We start from the raw sequence: 17695 nt of genomic DNA on the forward strand, positions 1-17695 counted from the left end.
TTTACTATTGAGATTATCTTCTGAATCTATGATGTTAGATTCCCCAGGAAATTATGATTACTTTTGATGTTGACAACACATCTATACCAAAATAATTTTATCAGAATGCATGTAGATTCATAGGAGTCAGTGATTTTATAGGAATACATTCCTAGAAGACAGCCATAGAATTGGACAGTGATAAGGTCCTAGAATTCTGCCTATAGCCTTTAGTTATTATATCAATGTCAGTCATAGCTGAGAAGGGTTTTACAGGGGCTCGGGTCTTGGACAAGGAAAAGAGTGTCTAGAAGGAAGAATCCCTTTGCAAATTATGTTTGGGTGATCTTTTGGGAGAACTTATTAACATCTTTGTAGTTTCTATAGATCTGCATTCTCAGTTATGAATGTGATTGATTGCCAGATCTGGTTATCTTATTTGTGAATAAATACATACCTTCTATTGAAGTTTATTTTATTTTTAATTTTCTATTTTTTTGTCTTTTTAGGGCTGCACCCACAGCATATGGAAATTCCTAGGCTATGGTTTGAATCAGAGCTATAGCTGCTGGCCTACACCACAGCCATAGCAACGTGGGATCCAAGCCGCATCTGCAACCTACACCACAGCTCACGGCAATGCCAGATCCTTAACCCACTGAGCGAGGCGAGGGATTGAACCTGTGTCCTCATGGATACTAGTCAGATTCTTTAACCGCTGAGCCACGACTGGAACTCCCGGAAGTATGGTTTAAATGAAAAAAAAAAAAAGATAAAATAAAAAGAAAACTCAATAATGGAAATGCCACATCCAAATGAATACTTTTAGAGCTTTTTAAAAAATTAATGATAGGTGATAACAACTTCCTTCATTGCTAATATATTGTTCTATGTACTGTGGAAACTGCAGGTCTTGCTTTATTTTTAAGTACCTTTTTATTAACAGAAACCCCTGCCACTGAACCCCCACAACTGCCTGGTAGATGCCCTGAGTCAGAGCACACAGCATGGATTCCCTTCCATGGTCACTGCTACTACATTGAGTCTTCATATACAAGGAACTGGGGCCAAGCTTCCCTGGAATGTCTTCGAATGGGTAAGTGCCACATTCACGGTAAGAAAATCCCACAGTCATCTACTCAAGAGGATCACAATACTAGTAACACTATATATTTAAAACCTAAGGGGAGTTCTCTGGTGGCCTCATGGTTAAGGACCTGGCATGGTCACTGCTGTGGCTCTGGTCACTGCTGTGGCTCAGATTTGATCCCTGGCCTGGGAACTTCTGCATGCCATGGGCACAGCCAAAAACAAAACCAAAGAAACAAACAACAAACCCACCTAAGGAACATAAAAGTACCTGTGTATTTTTCTTAATAACTCATATTGTAACAGAAAGGGCAACAATCATGTCCCCCAACAGTAATTTCTAACATCATAGCCTCAAAAGTTACAGAATTCTGGTAGAAAGCTCTGACTTGCTAAACAAGTCCTTCTTACTTTTCTGCTGAAATATTCTAAATTGTTGGGGTTCTCATTTATTCAGAGTGTTGAGTTTACCTCTTATCACTGATAAACTCATGTTTCACAAGTGCCCAGAGACCATTTTGCTTTGACATTAGTAGAAAAGTATTTATTTGTTATACTGGTTATCTTATTTGTAAATAAATGCAAAACTCAAATAGACACGACATAGATGGACAATTTCCCTCCTAAAATAAAAACGTCAAATAAAGTCAGCTTTTCAGGTGCATTAGAAAATCTACTTATTTAAACCCTACTGAATATTTTACTGATTTTTTTTTTTTAACTTAATTTTCATTGTGCCCTATGTCCTTTCTCTTCACTCAACCATGGCAAACAAGGGTTATGTTCTCATTTCCTTTAGGTTCATTCGAAGTCAGACTGGAGTTTTTACTTCTTTTTACTAACGTTTATTGTTTCTTCACTTTAACTGTTACAGTTGACTTGAAATTATAATACATTTCAAGTGTACAAGGTGATAATTTGTTGCACGTATTCATTGGGAAAGAATTCCTCCCATCCCATTAATATGACCATTGCATCACATATTTACTTTTTTTTCTCTTTCAATGAGAACACTTAAGTTCTAATTTCTTAGCAAGTTTCAATGACACCATCCAGTATTATCAGCTATAGTCACCATATTATACATTAGATCGAAAAACCTTACTTATTATGTAACTGAAGTTTGTATCCTTTTACCAGCATCTCCCTATTTCTCCCACCCCCCTAAGCCCCTGACACCACCATCTCACTCTCTCTTTCTATGACATTGACTTTTATTCTTTTAATCCCACATATAAATAATCTCATGTAGTACTTGCCTGTCTCTATCTGGCTTATTGCCTTGGAATAATGCCCTCCAAGGCAATAATAATGCCCTCCAAGGGCATTATTCCAAGTTAATCAGTGTAGTTGCAAATGGCAGGATTTAGGCTGAATAATATTCCACGGTATGTGTGTGTGTGTACACACACTTTATTTTCCTAACCATTCATCTGTTGATGGACACTTAGGTTGTTTCTATGTCGTGGCTATGGTGAATCCCACTTACTCCTTATCCTCTCCATCATTTGTTATCTCATCTTTTAAATAGTAGCTAGCCTAAACATGTGTCAGATGATATGTCGTGGTTTTGGTTTGCGTTTCTCTGATGATTAGTGATGCTGAGCACCTTTTCATGGACTTCTTAGCCATTTTAAGTCTTCTTTGGAAAAAAAAAAAAAACATCTATTCAGGTCCTAGCTAATTGTTTTTATATTGAGTTATTTGTTTTTTGCTCTTGAGCTGTATAAGTTCCATGTATATTTTAGATATTAAACCTCTATTAGAACATGTGGTTTGTGAAATTTTTCTCACATTCAGTAGGTTATATTTTTGTTTTTCCAATGGTTTCCTTTGCTATGCAGAAGCTTTTTAGATGTATGTAGTCCCATTTGTTTATTTTTTCTTTTTTGCATGTTCGCTGTTAAGTGTCAAAATACAAAAACAAACAAACAAAAAACCCCATCACTAAGGTTAATGTCAAGGAGCTTATTGCTTGTATTTTCTTCTAGGATTTTTATGATTTCAGATCTTATGTTCAAGTCTGCAGTCATTTTGAGTTGATTTTTCTGTGTAGTGTTAGATAGTGGTTCCATTTGATTGTACTGCATGTGACTGTCTAGTTTTAACTCAATGCAATTTGCATGGAATAATTTTTTTTAAATCTCTTTACTTTAAGTGTTTGTCTATCCTAAAGTTGGAATGTGTCTCTTGTAGACAGCATGTAGTTGGGTCTTTTTTTTGTTTGTTTGTTTTTTAGGGCCACACCTGCAGCATGTGGAGGTTCCCAGACTAGGGGTCTAATCAGAGCTGCAGCCTCCAGCCTACACCAGAGCCACAGCAATGCCAGATCCAAGCCACGTCTGCGACCTACACCACAGCTCATGGCTTTCTTTTTTTTTCTTTTTTTTTTAAAAATCAATTCAGCCAATCTGTGTTTTTTGATTGGAGAATTTAGTCCATTTACCATTATAGCTATCATTGGTAAGTATGGACTTAATGTTATCATTTTGTTGACTGTTTCCTGTCTGTCTTGACTTTCCTTTGTTCCTTTATTCCTCTCTGCTCACTTCATTTGTGATTTGATGGTTTCCGTAGAGCTATGCTTAGATTCTTTTCCTTTTATTTGTCTATCTACTATAGGTTTTGTTGTGTGGTTACCATGAAGCTTACATGAGACATCTTATAGTTATAACAGTGTATTAAAACTGATAAAAATTTAACTTTGAATATATGCAAAAACTGTATATTTTTATATTCCCCCCACCTTTTACATTTTTGGTGTCACAGTTGACATCTTTTTATATTGTATATTCATTAACAAATTATTGTATACGTAGAGGTTTTTTTTTTCTTATTTGACTGCCTGTGTCATATGGAGTTCACAGGCCAGGGATCAGATCCAAGCAAGATAGGCTGCAGCTGTGGCAGCACCAGATCCTTAACCCACTGTGCTGGGCTGGGGATCAAACCTGCATCCCAGCACTCCCAAGACACCATCAATCCCATTGTGCTATAGTGAGAGCTCCTATATAGTTATTTTTAATGCTTTTACCTTTTAACCTTTATACTAGAATTATAGGTAATTTACACACCACCATTATAATAGCAGAATATTCTGAACCTTTACTATAGAGTTTTATATTTCAAATGTGTGTGTGTGTGGGTGTGTGTGTGTGTTTTCTTTTTATGCCCGCACCTGTGGCATGTGGAAGTTCCCAGACTGGGGTCAAATCAGAGCTGCAGCTGCCAGCCTATGCTACTGGATCTGAGCTGCATCTATGACCTACACCACAGTTTTCGGCCATGCCAAATGCTTAATCCACTGAGCGAGGCCAGGGATCAAACCTGCATCCTCACAGAAACAACATCAGGTTCTTAACCTGCTGAGCCACAATGAGAAGTCCTTAAACTCTTTCTGCTTACTAATTAGTGTCCTTTCATTTCAGCTTGAAGAATTCCCTTTGACATTTATTGGTGATACCCTCTTTCAGCTTTTGTTTGTCTAGAAAACTGTCTCTCATTTAATTCTGAATGACACTGTTGCTAGGTAGAATATTCTTGGTTGGAGTCCTTTTTCTCTAAACACTTTAAGTATATGTTCTCACTCCCTTCTGGCCTTCAAAGTTTCTGCTGAAAAATTTGTTTATGGTTTTACAGGAGGGTTCCCTTGTGTGTAACAAGTTGCTTTTCTCTTGCTGTTTTTAAGAATCTCTCCATTTTTAATTTTTGACAGTTTAATTCTAATATGTCTCAGTGTTGATCCCTTTCAACTCATTATATTTGATATTCCTTATGCTTCCTGGATCTGGATGTCTGTTTCTTTCCCTGGGTTAGGGGAATTTTCAGCCATTATTCTTTGAATAAACTTTCTGCTCTCATCTCTCTCTTATCGCCTTCTTGATTCCCTATGTGTGTATATTGATCCGCTAGTTGTTGTCTCATAAGTCCTTTAAGTTAGCTTCACTGTTTTTCATTCTTTTTTCTTTTTATTTCTCTGGATATATTGGACTGCCCTTTCTCTGAGTTTACTGTTTTTTTTTCTTCTAGTTTTCTAGTCCCCTGTTGAACACCTCTACTGAACTTTTATTTTTTTTCTTTTTGCCTTTTCTAGGGCTGCACCTGCGGCATATGGAGGTTCCCAGGCTAGGGTCTAATCGGACCTGTTGCTGCCGGCATATACCAGAGCCACAGCAACGTGGGATCCAAGCTGCGTCTGTGACCTACACCAGAGCTCACAGCAATGCCAGATACTTAACCCACTGAGCAAGGCCAGGGATCGAACCTGCAACCTCATGGTTCTTAGATTCGTTAATCTCTGAGCCACGACAGGAACTCCTCTATTGAACTTTTTAGTTCAGATATTCTTCAGCTTAATGATTTCTCTTCAGTAATTTTTAATATTTTATCTCTCTTTGTTGAAATTTTTGTCTTGTTGATGTATTGCTTCCCTGACCTCATTGAGTATCTTTATAGCTATAATTTTGGACCTCTATTGGGTAAATCACTTATTTCTGTTTCATTAATATCATTTTGGAAATGTATATTATTCTTTTGTTTGGAACATATTTTGCTTTTTTTAAAATTTTTGTTGACTCTCTGTGTTGGTTTCTGCACATTAGATAAGACAGACACCTCTCCCAGTCTTGACAGTGGTCTTAGGTAGGAAATTAAGCTCATCAATCAACCCAGCCCATGCTCCTATTTGTCTCTGAAAACTTTGTGACTGTACAAGCTGTCATCTTTGTTTTAGTGGTTACCAATAGTTGAGTGTGTGCCAATTCCTGGTGATGTTTCGAAGGAGAGTACCACAGTTAGCAGAGATATGCACGCTCATTAGAAGCTGGACCCTCAGGCAGCACCTGAGAAAGTATGTAAGCCAGGTGTAAGTTCAAACTCCTTCCAAGGTCCTGTGGTGACCTGATTTTATTATTGCAGCAAGTCAGTGGAAGAAGGTGGCAGAAGTGCCTACCAGCTCCCCCAGGAACATTACAGCTAGCCCCTAGCTGCATGTAAATTAGCAGCTGGGCCCCCATGCAGCAGGTGGTAAATTATGCAGTCAATACCCTTCCAGGGAAAGACTGAGAGATGGGCATTTTTGCTCTTATTATCAGCCCTGGGAGAATAGCTGTGCTGAGTGCTTGGTACCCATTAAGAACTGCTGCTTTGTTTTTTTGTGGTTCTATGGGTCTCATGGCTGAAAATCCCATTAGCTTCCAGAGTTAGACATTTGCGGGGCATATCCCTCAGGGGAGCCTTAAATTTGGGGTGCTAGATGTGTGATCCAAACCCTTATCTCCTCAGGGAGAAGCTGGCAATTAAGGTCTCCCTTCTGGTTGTGTGGTACTGTGCTAGGAGTAGGATTTGTGTAGAGAGTGTGTTCCAGCCTTTATTATTCATTTAGATGTTTGTGTTTTCTCATTTGCCCTATACGAAGGAGTCACTCAGTTAGTTTCTGGATTTCACTGAGAAAATTCCTCCATGTGTATTTGTTCATTTGGTATGTATGTGGAAGAAAGGAATTTTAGGAGTTTTCTATGTTGCCATTTTCGTCACTATGTATGAGTTGTACTTTAAATTCTGAGTCAGATGAGGTGTACTTAGTTTTTGCTTCATGTATTTTAAGGCTTTATTGTTGAGTGTATATATATCTATAATTTTTATATCTTCTTAGTCACTAAAAAGCATCCTTATTTGTCTATATCTTTTTTATGTACTATTTCATAGAATATCTCTTTCCCTGCTTTTACTTTCATCCTGTTTATGTTTTTGGATCTCATGAGTGCATTTTGTAGATAACACATAGTTGTATCATTTTAAATTTTATTTTTATTTACTTTTTTTAAATTCATTGTGCCAATCTCTGTCTTTTGATTGGAGTTCTTTATCCATTTATATATAATGTAATTACTGATAAGGTGGGATTTATCGCTGATGTTTTATTTATTTTCTATTTGTCTTATGTATTCTGCTTCCTCTATTTCTCCATTTTTACCTTCTTTTATGTTAAATAATCTCTAACGTACCATTTTAATTTCTTTGTTATTTATTTGACTATGTATTGGTTAGTAATTTTCTTAGTGGTTGCCCTGGGGATAATAATTAATGATAATTAACATCTTAATATGTAACAGTCTAGTTCAAATCAATATAAATTTAATTTCATGGAGTACAAAATTTTACTATGTAGTTACCTTTACCAATGTTCTTTATTTCTTCAAGTGGATTAAATTATTGTCAAGTGTCATTTTACTTTAGTCTGAAGAATCTTCTTTAGTATTTCTTATAAAGTAGATCTGCTAATGACAAATTCTCTCCATTTATTATTTATTTAAGAATGTCTTAATTTTTCCTTTAGTTTTGAAGGATAGTTTTGCTGGATAGAAAATTATTGGTCAACAGTCATTTTCTTTCATCCTTCTGAATATGTCATCCTTCTGGTCTCTGTGGTTTCTGATGAGAAGCCAGTGTTAATTTTATTGAGAAGCTCTTGGACATGACAAATATCTTCTCTCTTGTTGCTTTTAAGATTCTCTATCTTTTGATACTTTGATTATGGTGTGGATCTTCTTAAGATGATCTTACTTGGAAGTTGTTGAGCTTCCTGCATAGATACATTAATGTTTTTCATCAACATTGGGAAGTTTTTTGTCATTATTTCCTCAAGTATTCTCTCTGCTTCTTTCCTAATTCCTCCCCTAGGTCTCCTATTATGTGTATCTTGATATGGGTGGTGATATTCCAGATATCTCTGAGACTCTGTAAATTTGTCTTTTTTTCCTCTTATTGTTCAGACTGGGTAATCTCAAGTTTGTTGATTATTTCTTTACTCACTCAAACATTATTAAGCCCCTCCAGTGAAGTTTTGCTTTCAGTTACTATAATTTTAACTGTACAATTTTATTTAAACAATAATTTCTGGAGTTCCACTGTGGTATAGTGGGTTAAGAATCCAGCATTGTCACTGAAGAGGCCATGTTTATGCTATGGCATGGATTTGATCCCTGACTTGGGAACTCCCACATGCTATGAGCATGGGCAAAAAAGAAATACTTCCTATATGTTTTTTAACAGTGTTTGGTAAGGAATTGTCTCATACTTCTTTTATTTCCTTAGACATTTTTCCCTTTAGTTCTTTAAACACCTTGAACATAGCTGATTTAAAAAGGTCTTTGTCCAGAAGTCAAAGATGTGGCTTTCTCAGGAATAGTTTGTATTGACTGCTTCTTTTCCTGGGTTTGGGTCATACTTTCTCATTTCTTCACATTTCTTGCAATTTTTTTAAACTGAAAATTGAATATTTAAAATAATGTAATAGGAAACTCTGGATATAAGTTTCTTTCCAGTCTCCAAGGTTTGTTTTTGTTGCTGTTTATTGTTATTTGCTTATTTAGTCACTTTCTCTCAGGGATTCTGTAAAGTTAGTACTCTTTTTGTGTGCAGTTACTGAAGTCTCTGCCTAGTTCGTTTAGTGGTCAGCTAATGATTGGGAACATATTTCTTTTTTTTTTAATATATATATATTTTTATGGGAACATATTTCTTTAGTGCCTAGAACCAGTTAGTTTTCCAGGGACTCCAGTTTTACTGGGGTGGGGGTGGGGGTTCTGTCTGAAGGCATGTCTTCAACACTCATAAGGTGGTTTAAAATTCTGCCTGATCCTTCACATCCTGCTTGGGCTCTCCGTCACCTCAAGGTCAGCCAGAGGTGAGAGCTGAGGAACTTTTCAGATCTTTCATGGAGATGCGCACAGTCCCAGGCATGGATGTACCCCAGTGCATGCTGTGGCCTTTGAGATTCCCAGCAATAGGTCAATACTTCTTTAAGCTCCCCTCTCTTTTACTCCATAGTTTTTCCTTTTAGTTTTTTGGTTAGCTTATTATTTGCCTAGACTTTTATCACCATATCAGGTAACTGTGGTGTTAGAGAATTGCCACCATTCGTTTTTGACAAACACCCCCAAGGAAAAACAGCTGTTTACATTGGATGAGCTTTGAGTCAGGTCCAATCAAGACAAATTTGCCAAGCAAGATTTTCCAGGGAACTGTGAGAAAGATCAAATAGTGGAAATTCTTTTTATTTTTTTTTTTATTTGCTTTTTAGGGCTGCGCCCATGACATAGGGAAGTTCCCAGTCTAGGGGTTGAATTGGAGCTACAGCTGCCAGCCTACACCACAGCCACAGTGAGATGGGGTCCAAGCCAAGTCTTCGAACTACACCACAGCTCACAGCAACACTGGATCCTTAACCCACTGAGCAAGGCCAGGGATCAAACCCGTGTCCTCATGGATACTATTCTGATCTGTTTCTGCTGAGCCACAGTGGGAACTCTGGAGATTCTTTGAGAATGGGCCTTTGAAAAAGCTCCAATCCAATTCTGACTTTTCCAGTATTTCCTAGGCTACTGATTTTCACTGTGATTTGGGGGCTGTGGTTTTTGAGGCAACCACAGAGCTAGGGATAAGACTATGTCATTAGGACAAGTTACTACACCATGAGGCTCACTTTTCTTACTGAGAGTCATCAATCATTTTTCTTGAATAAATGCTTTCTGGATTGTTCCAACCTGTTGGTTAATTTTTAGGGTTCTGAAAAAGTTGATTTTTGAGAGTTCCCATTGTGGCTCAGTGGTTAATGAAAACAACTAGGAACCATGAGGTTGTGGGTTCGATCACTGGCCTTGCTCAGTGGGTTAAGGATCCGGCATTGCTGTGAGCTGTGGTGTAGGTCGCAGATGCGGCTCGGATCCCATGTTGCTGTGGTTCCGGCGTAGGCTGGCAGCTACAGCTCCGATTAGACCCCTAGCCTGGGAATCTCCATGTGCCACAGGAGTGGCCCAAGAAATGGCAAAAAGACAAAAAACAACAACAACAACAAAAAGTTGATTTTGAAAAATCTGTTCGTGTTCTTATTGCTTTTGTAGAAGAGAGGCTTTTCAGGAGAATTTTCTGCCATTTCTTATGATGTGACTTTGAAAACTGCTTTGGACTTTTTTTTAATAAAAACATATTTCCTTTATGTTGTTAAGTAGTTTTTTTTTTTAATTCTTGCAGTGAATATGTAGAAAATTTTGTTTTCAACTTTAGAATAATGATATTTTCCTGTAAATAAAATGAATGATTGACAGTCATCAAAATATGTCACAAATACATTGACATGGCTATTGTCTATGAAATAGATTTAATAATTAAATATAAAATTGTGCAGTGAAGACAGTCCGGGAGGGAATAATCCAGGACTCCGTCTCATGGGATGCAGACATATGGCTAAGTATAGGTCCTCAAGATTCAGAATGCCTGGATCATGCCATGATGCTGCTCTCACGAGCATTAGGGTCTTAGCTAGTTACTTGTGCTCTGCACTTTGGGTTTCGTATCTGTAAAATGGAGTAACAGTACTACCAATTTAATATATATTTTTTTCCTTTTTGTGGCCACACCTCCAGCATACGGAAGTTCCCAGGTTAGGGGTCTAACCAGAGCTGCAGCTGCAGGCCTATACCACAGTCACAGCAACACCAGATCTGAGCCACATCAGTGACATACAGCACGACTTGTGGCAACACTGGATCCTTAACCCCCTGAGGGAGGCCAGGGATGGAACCCGCATCCTCAAGGACACTCTATTGGGTTCTTAACCTGCTAAGCCACAATGGAAACTCCCAAATTTAATATAATTTAATAATAATAAGATTGTTGTAAAATTTTAGTGAGATCATGCTTGTAAAGCCCAAAGCAAAATGTCTGGCGTGAACTTCTTAAACTATGTTTTATGTTGTTATTGTTTAAAAGCTATAGAATTTTACTGTAAAACTATAATGCTGGCACTGAATCAGTCTTTGACCAGGTTGTCAATCATTTAGCAGCCTTTCCATTTCCTCTCTCTTCTTTGTACAGTCTTATACACAACAGCTGGATTCATACTCCTGTGGTGCATTGCATCATTTTGTTGCCTTAAAAAACTAAGTATTTTTTAGGGAGTTCCTGTTGTGGTGCAGTGGTTAATGAATCCGACTAGGAACTATGAGGTTGCGGGTTCGATCCCTGGCCTTGCTCAGTGGGTTAACGATCCGGCGTTGCCATGAGCTGTGGTATAGGTTGCAGACGCGGCTCGGATCCTATGTTGCAGTGGCTGTTGCTGTGGCTGTGGCTGTGGCATAGGCTGGTGGCTACAGCTCCGATTGGACCCCTATCCTGGGAACCTCCATATGCCGCAGGAGCGGCCCTAGAAAAGGCAAAAAGACCAAAAAAAAGACCAAAAAAAAAGTATTTTTTAATCAGCACATTACCCTGAATACTAATCTCCTGCCATCTGCAGTGAGGCCCAACCCAAGTCTTTTTTCACCCATTGACTAGGTTAGTCCAGGCAAACTGAGTTATCTATTAACCATTCATTTACCCCATTAGATTGCTCTCGCTCTCTCTTTCATAACCAAATATGGAGAATTCTATGCATATGTGAACCTTTTCTGTTCCTGAAGAAGCTCTCATCCCTCTCTATCTTTTCACTTATTTTTTTCCTCTTCCTGGAATTATTTTCTTCCTTTGTACTTGAAATCCTATCCTTCCCCCAGTATCTTTTTTTTTTTCCTGGTCTTTTTGGGGCTGCACCCATGGAATATGGAAGTTCCCAGGCTAGGGGTCAGATTGGAGCTACAGCAGCTGCTCACCTATACCCCAGCCACGGCAACACCCGATCTGAGCCAAATATGCGACCTACATAACCACTTGTGGCAATACTGGATCCTTAATCCACTGAGCAAAGCTACAGATTGAGCCCGCATCCTCATGGATACTAGTCAGGTTCTTAACCTGCTGAGCTACAATGGGAACTCCATATCCTCCCTAATATCTTAACTTCTGTTTCTTCCACATTCCTTTTTAGTTGCTTCCCCTAAAACAAATCTCCCTGTTTGAAATATAAATAGCATGTTTTATTTATTTTCTCTTCTAGTACATTTCTTTATACTCTTTATATATTTCTTTATACTCTTATCTCTACTACCCACCAAACCATAACCTTCTTAAGATATTCATCTTCATATATCCTTCACTTAGTTGTTCAGAGTTTGTACACAAACGATGCTAAAAATTAAGAATGGAAACTGGAATGCCTAGAAGACAAATGACTACTCTTTGAAATTTTCGTTTCTGTAAGTGGAGCTACTGGGATGATCTTTATTGCTCTTAATATCAATAGTATCATTATCAAAATATTTTCAGCTACTGACATATACTTCCATCATATTTATTCTTTTGTACTTTGCAGGTTCCTCTTTGGTTTCCATTGAAAGTGCTGCTGAATCAAGTTTCCTGTCATATCGAGTGGAGCCACTTCAAAGTAAAACCAATTTTTGGATAGGATTGTACAGAAATGTTGAAGGTAATTTTGGCAGATGATTTTTGAATCACAAATATTCAGGTCTATAAAAAAATTTTCTTTTCGTGGCCACACATGCAGCGTCTGGAAGTTTCTGGGCTAGGGGTCATATCAGAACTGCAGGTGCCGGCCTATATCACAGACACGGCAGCTCCAGATCTGAGCCACACCTGTGACCTCTGTTGCAGCTTGCAGCAACCCGGGATCCTTAGCCCACTGAGTGAGGTCAGGGATCAAACCTGCATCCTCACGGAGACAAGTCCTGAACCCACTAAACTGCAACGGGAACTCCTAAAACAAGTTGTCAGTTGTAGAAAGCCTTGCCTTAGATTATGAATAATTTGTGAAGAGTTTGAAAATCCAAACTCTTATTTTCACTTGTGATAAGAATTAAGCATGTAAATGACTTACATTTAATCTTGAAAATTGCCATTGAAAAGGATATTTTCTGTAGCTCAATTTGTTTTAAGAGTTTTAAAAAATATTTTCTATCCCTTGCCAGGGGAAAAAAAAAAATGAAGGAAGGATAAGTTTACATCTTTGTACTAGTTAGGAATAAATTTTAAGCTAAGACTATGTGAAAAATTCTGTTTCCTCCCCTGTAATAATTAGTTATTATAATTTTGCCTATTAAGGGTCTGGTTGTCAATAACTGTTGATAGCTGTATGCAACAATCTGCTTAGAAATTTTGCATGAATGAGTTGGGTTTATTTTAAGGTGGGTGACTTTTAATTTATATATTTTTATTGGCTTTCTCTGATAATCAGGAATGTGGCTGTGGGTTAACAACAATCCAGTCTCCTTTGTCAACTGGAACACAGGAGATCCCTCTGGTGAAAGAAATGATTGTGTCGCTTTATATGCATCTTCAGGGTTTTGGAATAATATCCACTGTTCTTCCTACAAAGGATATATTTGTAAAAGACCAAAAAGTAAGTAAGAATTTAACTTATGGTGTCTATGTTTTCAGGCTCCCCTTTCTTTCACATATTAAGATGTCAAGTGTGGGATTAGAATGCGATTACAGGTTCCTTGCAAACGCCCCCTCTTTATAAGTGAGGAATCCAGTCTGCCATGGGGCTCAGTTGCTGTCTGTAGCTCTGAGTGAGCATAAAACATCCTCTGTCCACTTAGCTGATGTAATGATTTGGGTAATCAAGACATTTACAATGGAGCATCCATCCATGTGGATTTGCGAAGTTGTGAGAAGTTTGGAGAGTCAGCCTACAGAACCTCATGGCATGAGAGAAAAGGGGGTGAAATAGTTACCCTGGCCAAACCAGAAGGGGCCAGTGTTCTGGGGAAGAATGGAAATTTATTGAGAGATAAATCATGTCAGTCAAGTTAATTTTCCTTCTGAGGCTAAAGGGCAGATCACGTCAGAATGGAAATTGGGGGAATTAATAGTATTATATACCCATGATGTAATACTGCCTGGACTTTTATAGTATTTTTAATGCCATTCTACATCACATAATATCCTTCCCAGGAGATAACATTATTAATTAGATAATAGATTTAAGTAAATGAATTAAGTACGTTAACATTCCATCCTCAATAGATTTTATTATTTTGGAGTTGCATAGTTTTTCATTCCTTTAAGGTGCTGTTCCAAGATACCACACCCTTTGGTACAAATTTGGAATCTTATTTTTATTTCTCATTCAAATGCCTGTAATACCTTATGCTGTAGGGAACTATTTTCCAAACTGGTAAATACATTATTTATGGATGGATTGGGTAGATGTTAAGGCTGTCAGTGACTTAAATGCAACTGGGGGGGATCATATTTTCAGATCTTCCAGTGTATTCAGACTCACTGGAAGGATACTGTCATGTAATAGAGAAATCCGTACATCTGTATTTATGTGTGCAGATTTTATCATCTATCTCTCCATCCATCCTGTCTAGCTGTCTATCTACCTATCTCTCTATCTTCTATCTATTTATGGTCAGACTCTCTATCACCATAAATCAAACATGGATGACTTGATATAGTTGTGAACCAAATATTGCTCACTATCTACATGCAATTTCTGTGGGTTTTTACACGTATTTAATTATTTTCTTATCAACAGTTGTTGATGCTGAACCTACTCATGCATTAGTCACGACAAAAGGTAAGACCCTGATGAAATTTTAAGTTCCACGTTGTTAAACAACCTGTTAAACAACCGTAGTTTGTTTTAAAAGCCATAACAATCCCTTCCTACACCCCCCGCACCCTCAGTAGAATTTCTTGAGCTACATGCGCCGTTGTCATTATGTCTTAACCTCCCTTGAATGATGCTCTTGAAAAGCAGGCCTTGGCGTCAGGTTGGTGTTTTGATCGTAGATGTTATTGAGGACATTGATTTCTCTGTTACAAAGAGTTGTCCTTTGAGACCCCATGGAAGAGATTTCTCTTAGGAAACTCTGAAATTTCTTTCTTTTCTTTTCTTTTTTTGGCAAGTAGACATTCCTGTGTCTTCTAAAGGGATCAGATTTTTTTTTAAGGTTTTTTTTTTTTTTTTCTTTTGGCCACCCTGTGGCCTGTGGAAGTTCCCAGGCCGGAGGTTGAACCCACACCGCAGTATCGACCCAAGCCACTGCAGTGACAATGCTGGATCCTTAACTCATCACACCACAGGAGAGCTCGTCTCTCTCTTTTTTAAGCAATGTTTTAAATTTTATAGACAACTTATGCAAGGAACTGATCCTCTCACTCATTTTATTTACCACTAAAAAAAAAAAACCTCGAAGTGAGATTTAGGGCTCGCTTGTAGCCCCTTTATTAATTTCATGGATGCTCTTTGTTAACTAAGACTCATGTGTTCAAATTGCTATGACTCTTAGTTTCTTTTTTCCCTAATTTTCTCCCTCACTTTTTTTTTTTTTAATCCTTTTTGGCCACCTGGTGGCATATGGAGTTCCTGGGCCAGGGATCAGATCTGAGTGACAACTGTGACCTATGCTGCAGCTGTGCCAACACTAGATCTTTTTTTTTTTTTGGCTTTCTAGGACTGCACCTGCAGCATATGGAAGTTCCCAGACCAGGCAGCCAATCAGAGCTGCAGCCTCCAACCTACGCCACAGCCACAGCCACAGCAGATCCAAGCTGTGTCTGCAACCTACACCACAGCTCACAGCAATGCTGGATCCTTAACCCACAGAGCGAGGCCATGGATCGAACCCTCATCCTCATGGGTACTAGTTGGGTTCATAACTGCTGAGCCACAACAGGAAGTCCCCTTCAGTTATTTTGAAACAGGTATAGATGTATAAAAACATTGATTAAGGAGCTCTGTGCTCTACAGATACATGGAGTATTCTTGCAACATAACATTAGCATCTTCTGTGTCACATGGACTCCTGTTTTCTTGTCCGGCATTTCCATGGGGTGAACATCATTGGAAAGAATATTCATGCATTTTGGTTTTTCAGAGAAGAAAATTGTAGTCTCCAGAGCCTTCTCCTCTGCCTCCCGCCTCCCCTTTCCTAAACATTTGTTTCTTTATAGCTGATCCAAGGAAGATGGTCACTTCCAAGCCCTCTTCCAACTCGGCCGGAGTCGTTGTCATCGTTGTTCTCCTGATTCTAACGGGTGCTGGCTTTGCTGCGTATTTCTTTTACAAGAAAAGGCGTGTCCACTTACCACAAGAGGAAAATTTTGAAAACACTCTCTATTTTAACAGTGCCTCAACTCCAGGAGCTAGTGACACGAAAGATCTCATAGGCAACATTGAACAGAACGAACATGTGGTCATCTAGCATCATGGTGTGATTTAGGCATATTTGAATTTCATAAGATGCTCACTGAGATGTTAAGGTCTTTCATTCAATGTGATTCTTTCCTTTAAACTTAGTACTGTATTATACTGGTCTGTCCTTTTTCTTTGCCTAATTGAAGAAATAATTGCTCCTTTTCTAGCCTGGCAAGATATTTTCACAAAAGAGGGATAAGAGTATTGACTATTATGTTAAAAAATATCTTAGGTGAATATACAGCATTGATGTCTAGCTGATATCAGAGGCATACAGATGATAAGGCCAACCACCCTCAGCTTCCTGACATTGTGTAAGGGGTACCCAAAGAGATGTAACCCACTGAAAGGTTATTCAATAATGACAAGACCGTTTTAAAACTCAAATACAAGTAACCTCAGGTGACACCAACACTTAGTCTTTTTTTTTGTGTCTTTTACCAATCTTGATTTTTTTACTCCAATTGTCATTTAGGATTGTATTTGTACATGGCAGAGAGAATAAGGCAGCCTAGAATCTTGTTTGCCCCAGGCAGGATTTTCCAGGCTGAATATTGCAGATGTGTCCTTTGTCCTGTTTTATGTATATCGGAAATGCAAAGATGTGAAATAAAAATGTAAATTTGCGTAACTGGATGTACTTAGATAATGTGAAATAAACATCAAAGACAAGGTCTATTTTTAACAGATGTGTATTTTGGTGGTCTTGGTAAGTGTACATTTTCTTTTCTTATTTTTGTCTTTTGTGTTTTAGGGTTGCAGCCGCGGCATGTGGAGGATCCCAGGCTAGGGATCCAGCTGGAGCTGTAGCTGCCGGCCTACACCACAGCCACAGCAAGCTGCGTCTGTGATCTACACCACAGCTTACGGCAATGTCGGACCCTCAACTCACTAAGAAAGGCCAGGGATGGAACCCGCAACCTCATGGTTCCTAGTCAGATTCATTTCTGCTGCGCCACAACGGGAACTCCCAATAGAGGAATTCTTTGAATGAAACTCTTCATCTATCTGGAAAAGGGATTGCTAAAATACTACATGTAAATGATTTTTTTTTTTTTTAACCATCATGACTTGCCCAATTCCTGTGGCTCTTTTCCCTGTTACACTGACTTAGGTCAGAATTCAACAGACAGTCACTGTTACTGGGAATTAGGTCTCTAAATATCTTTTCCTCACTTGTGGTTTTTTTTTTTTTTTTTTTTTTTTTTTTTTTTTTTTTTTTGCCATGCCCATGACCTGTGAAAATTCCCAGGCCAGGGATTGAACCAAAGCCACAGCAGTGACCAGAGCCAGTGCAGTGACAACCAGTTCCTTAACCTGCTGCACCACAGGAGAACTCCTAAATATTTTTTCCTCACTTTAACAATTCCTTTTTGCTTAAAAAGTTTTGCTTTAGATAAAGCTTGATTTTTCTTTTCTTTTCTTTTCTTTTCTTTCTTTCTTTCTTTCCTTCCTTCCTTCCTTCCTTCCTTCCTTCCTTCCTTCCTTCCTTCTTTCTTTCTTTCTTTCTTTCTTTCTTTCTTT

General features: G+C 38.2%; 1 protein-coding gene across 1 annotated transcript in view; it reads left to right on the forward strand.

Moving 5' to 3' along the window:
• MRC1 (mannose receptor C-type 1) overlaps window positions 1–16866 on the forward strand; it is a 119319-nt gene extending 102453 nt beyond the window's left edge. Inside the window, 5 exon segments of the mRNA NM_001255969.1 lie at window positions 926–1075; window positions 12317–12430; window positions 13196–13360; window positions 14507–14548; window positions 15928–16866. Of these exon segments, the coding sequence (NP_001242898.1) occupies window positions 926–1075; window positions 12317–12430; window positions 13196–13360; window positions 14507–14548; window positions 15928–16178 (722 nt within the window). The 3' untranslated portion in view covers window positions 16179–16866.
• The last annotated feature ends 829 nt before the right edge of the window (window positions 16867–17695 follow it).

Source organism: Sus scrofa, chromosome 10 (genome assembly GCF_054392235.1).
Source record: "Sus scrofa isolate SSC_HxYL_T2T_F1_AM1 chromosome 10, Sscrofa_HxYL_maternal_Yorkshire_Landrace_v2.0, whole genome shotgun sequence".
Lineage (NCBI taxonomy): Eukaryota > Metazoa > Chordata > Mammalia > Artiodactyla > Suidae > Sus > Sus scrofa.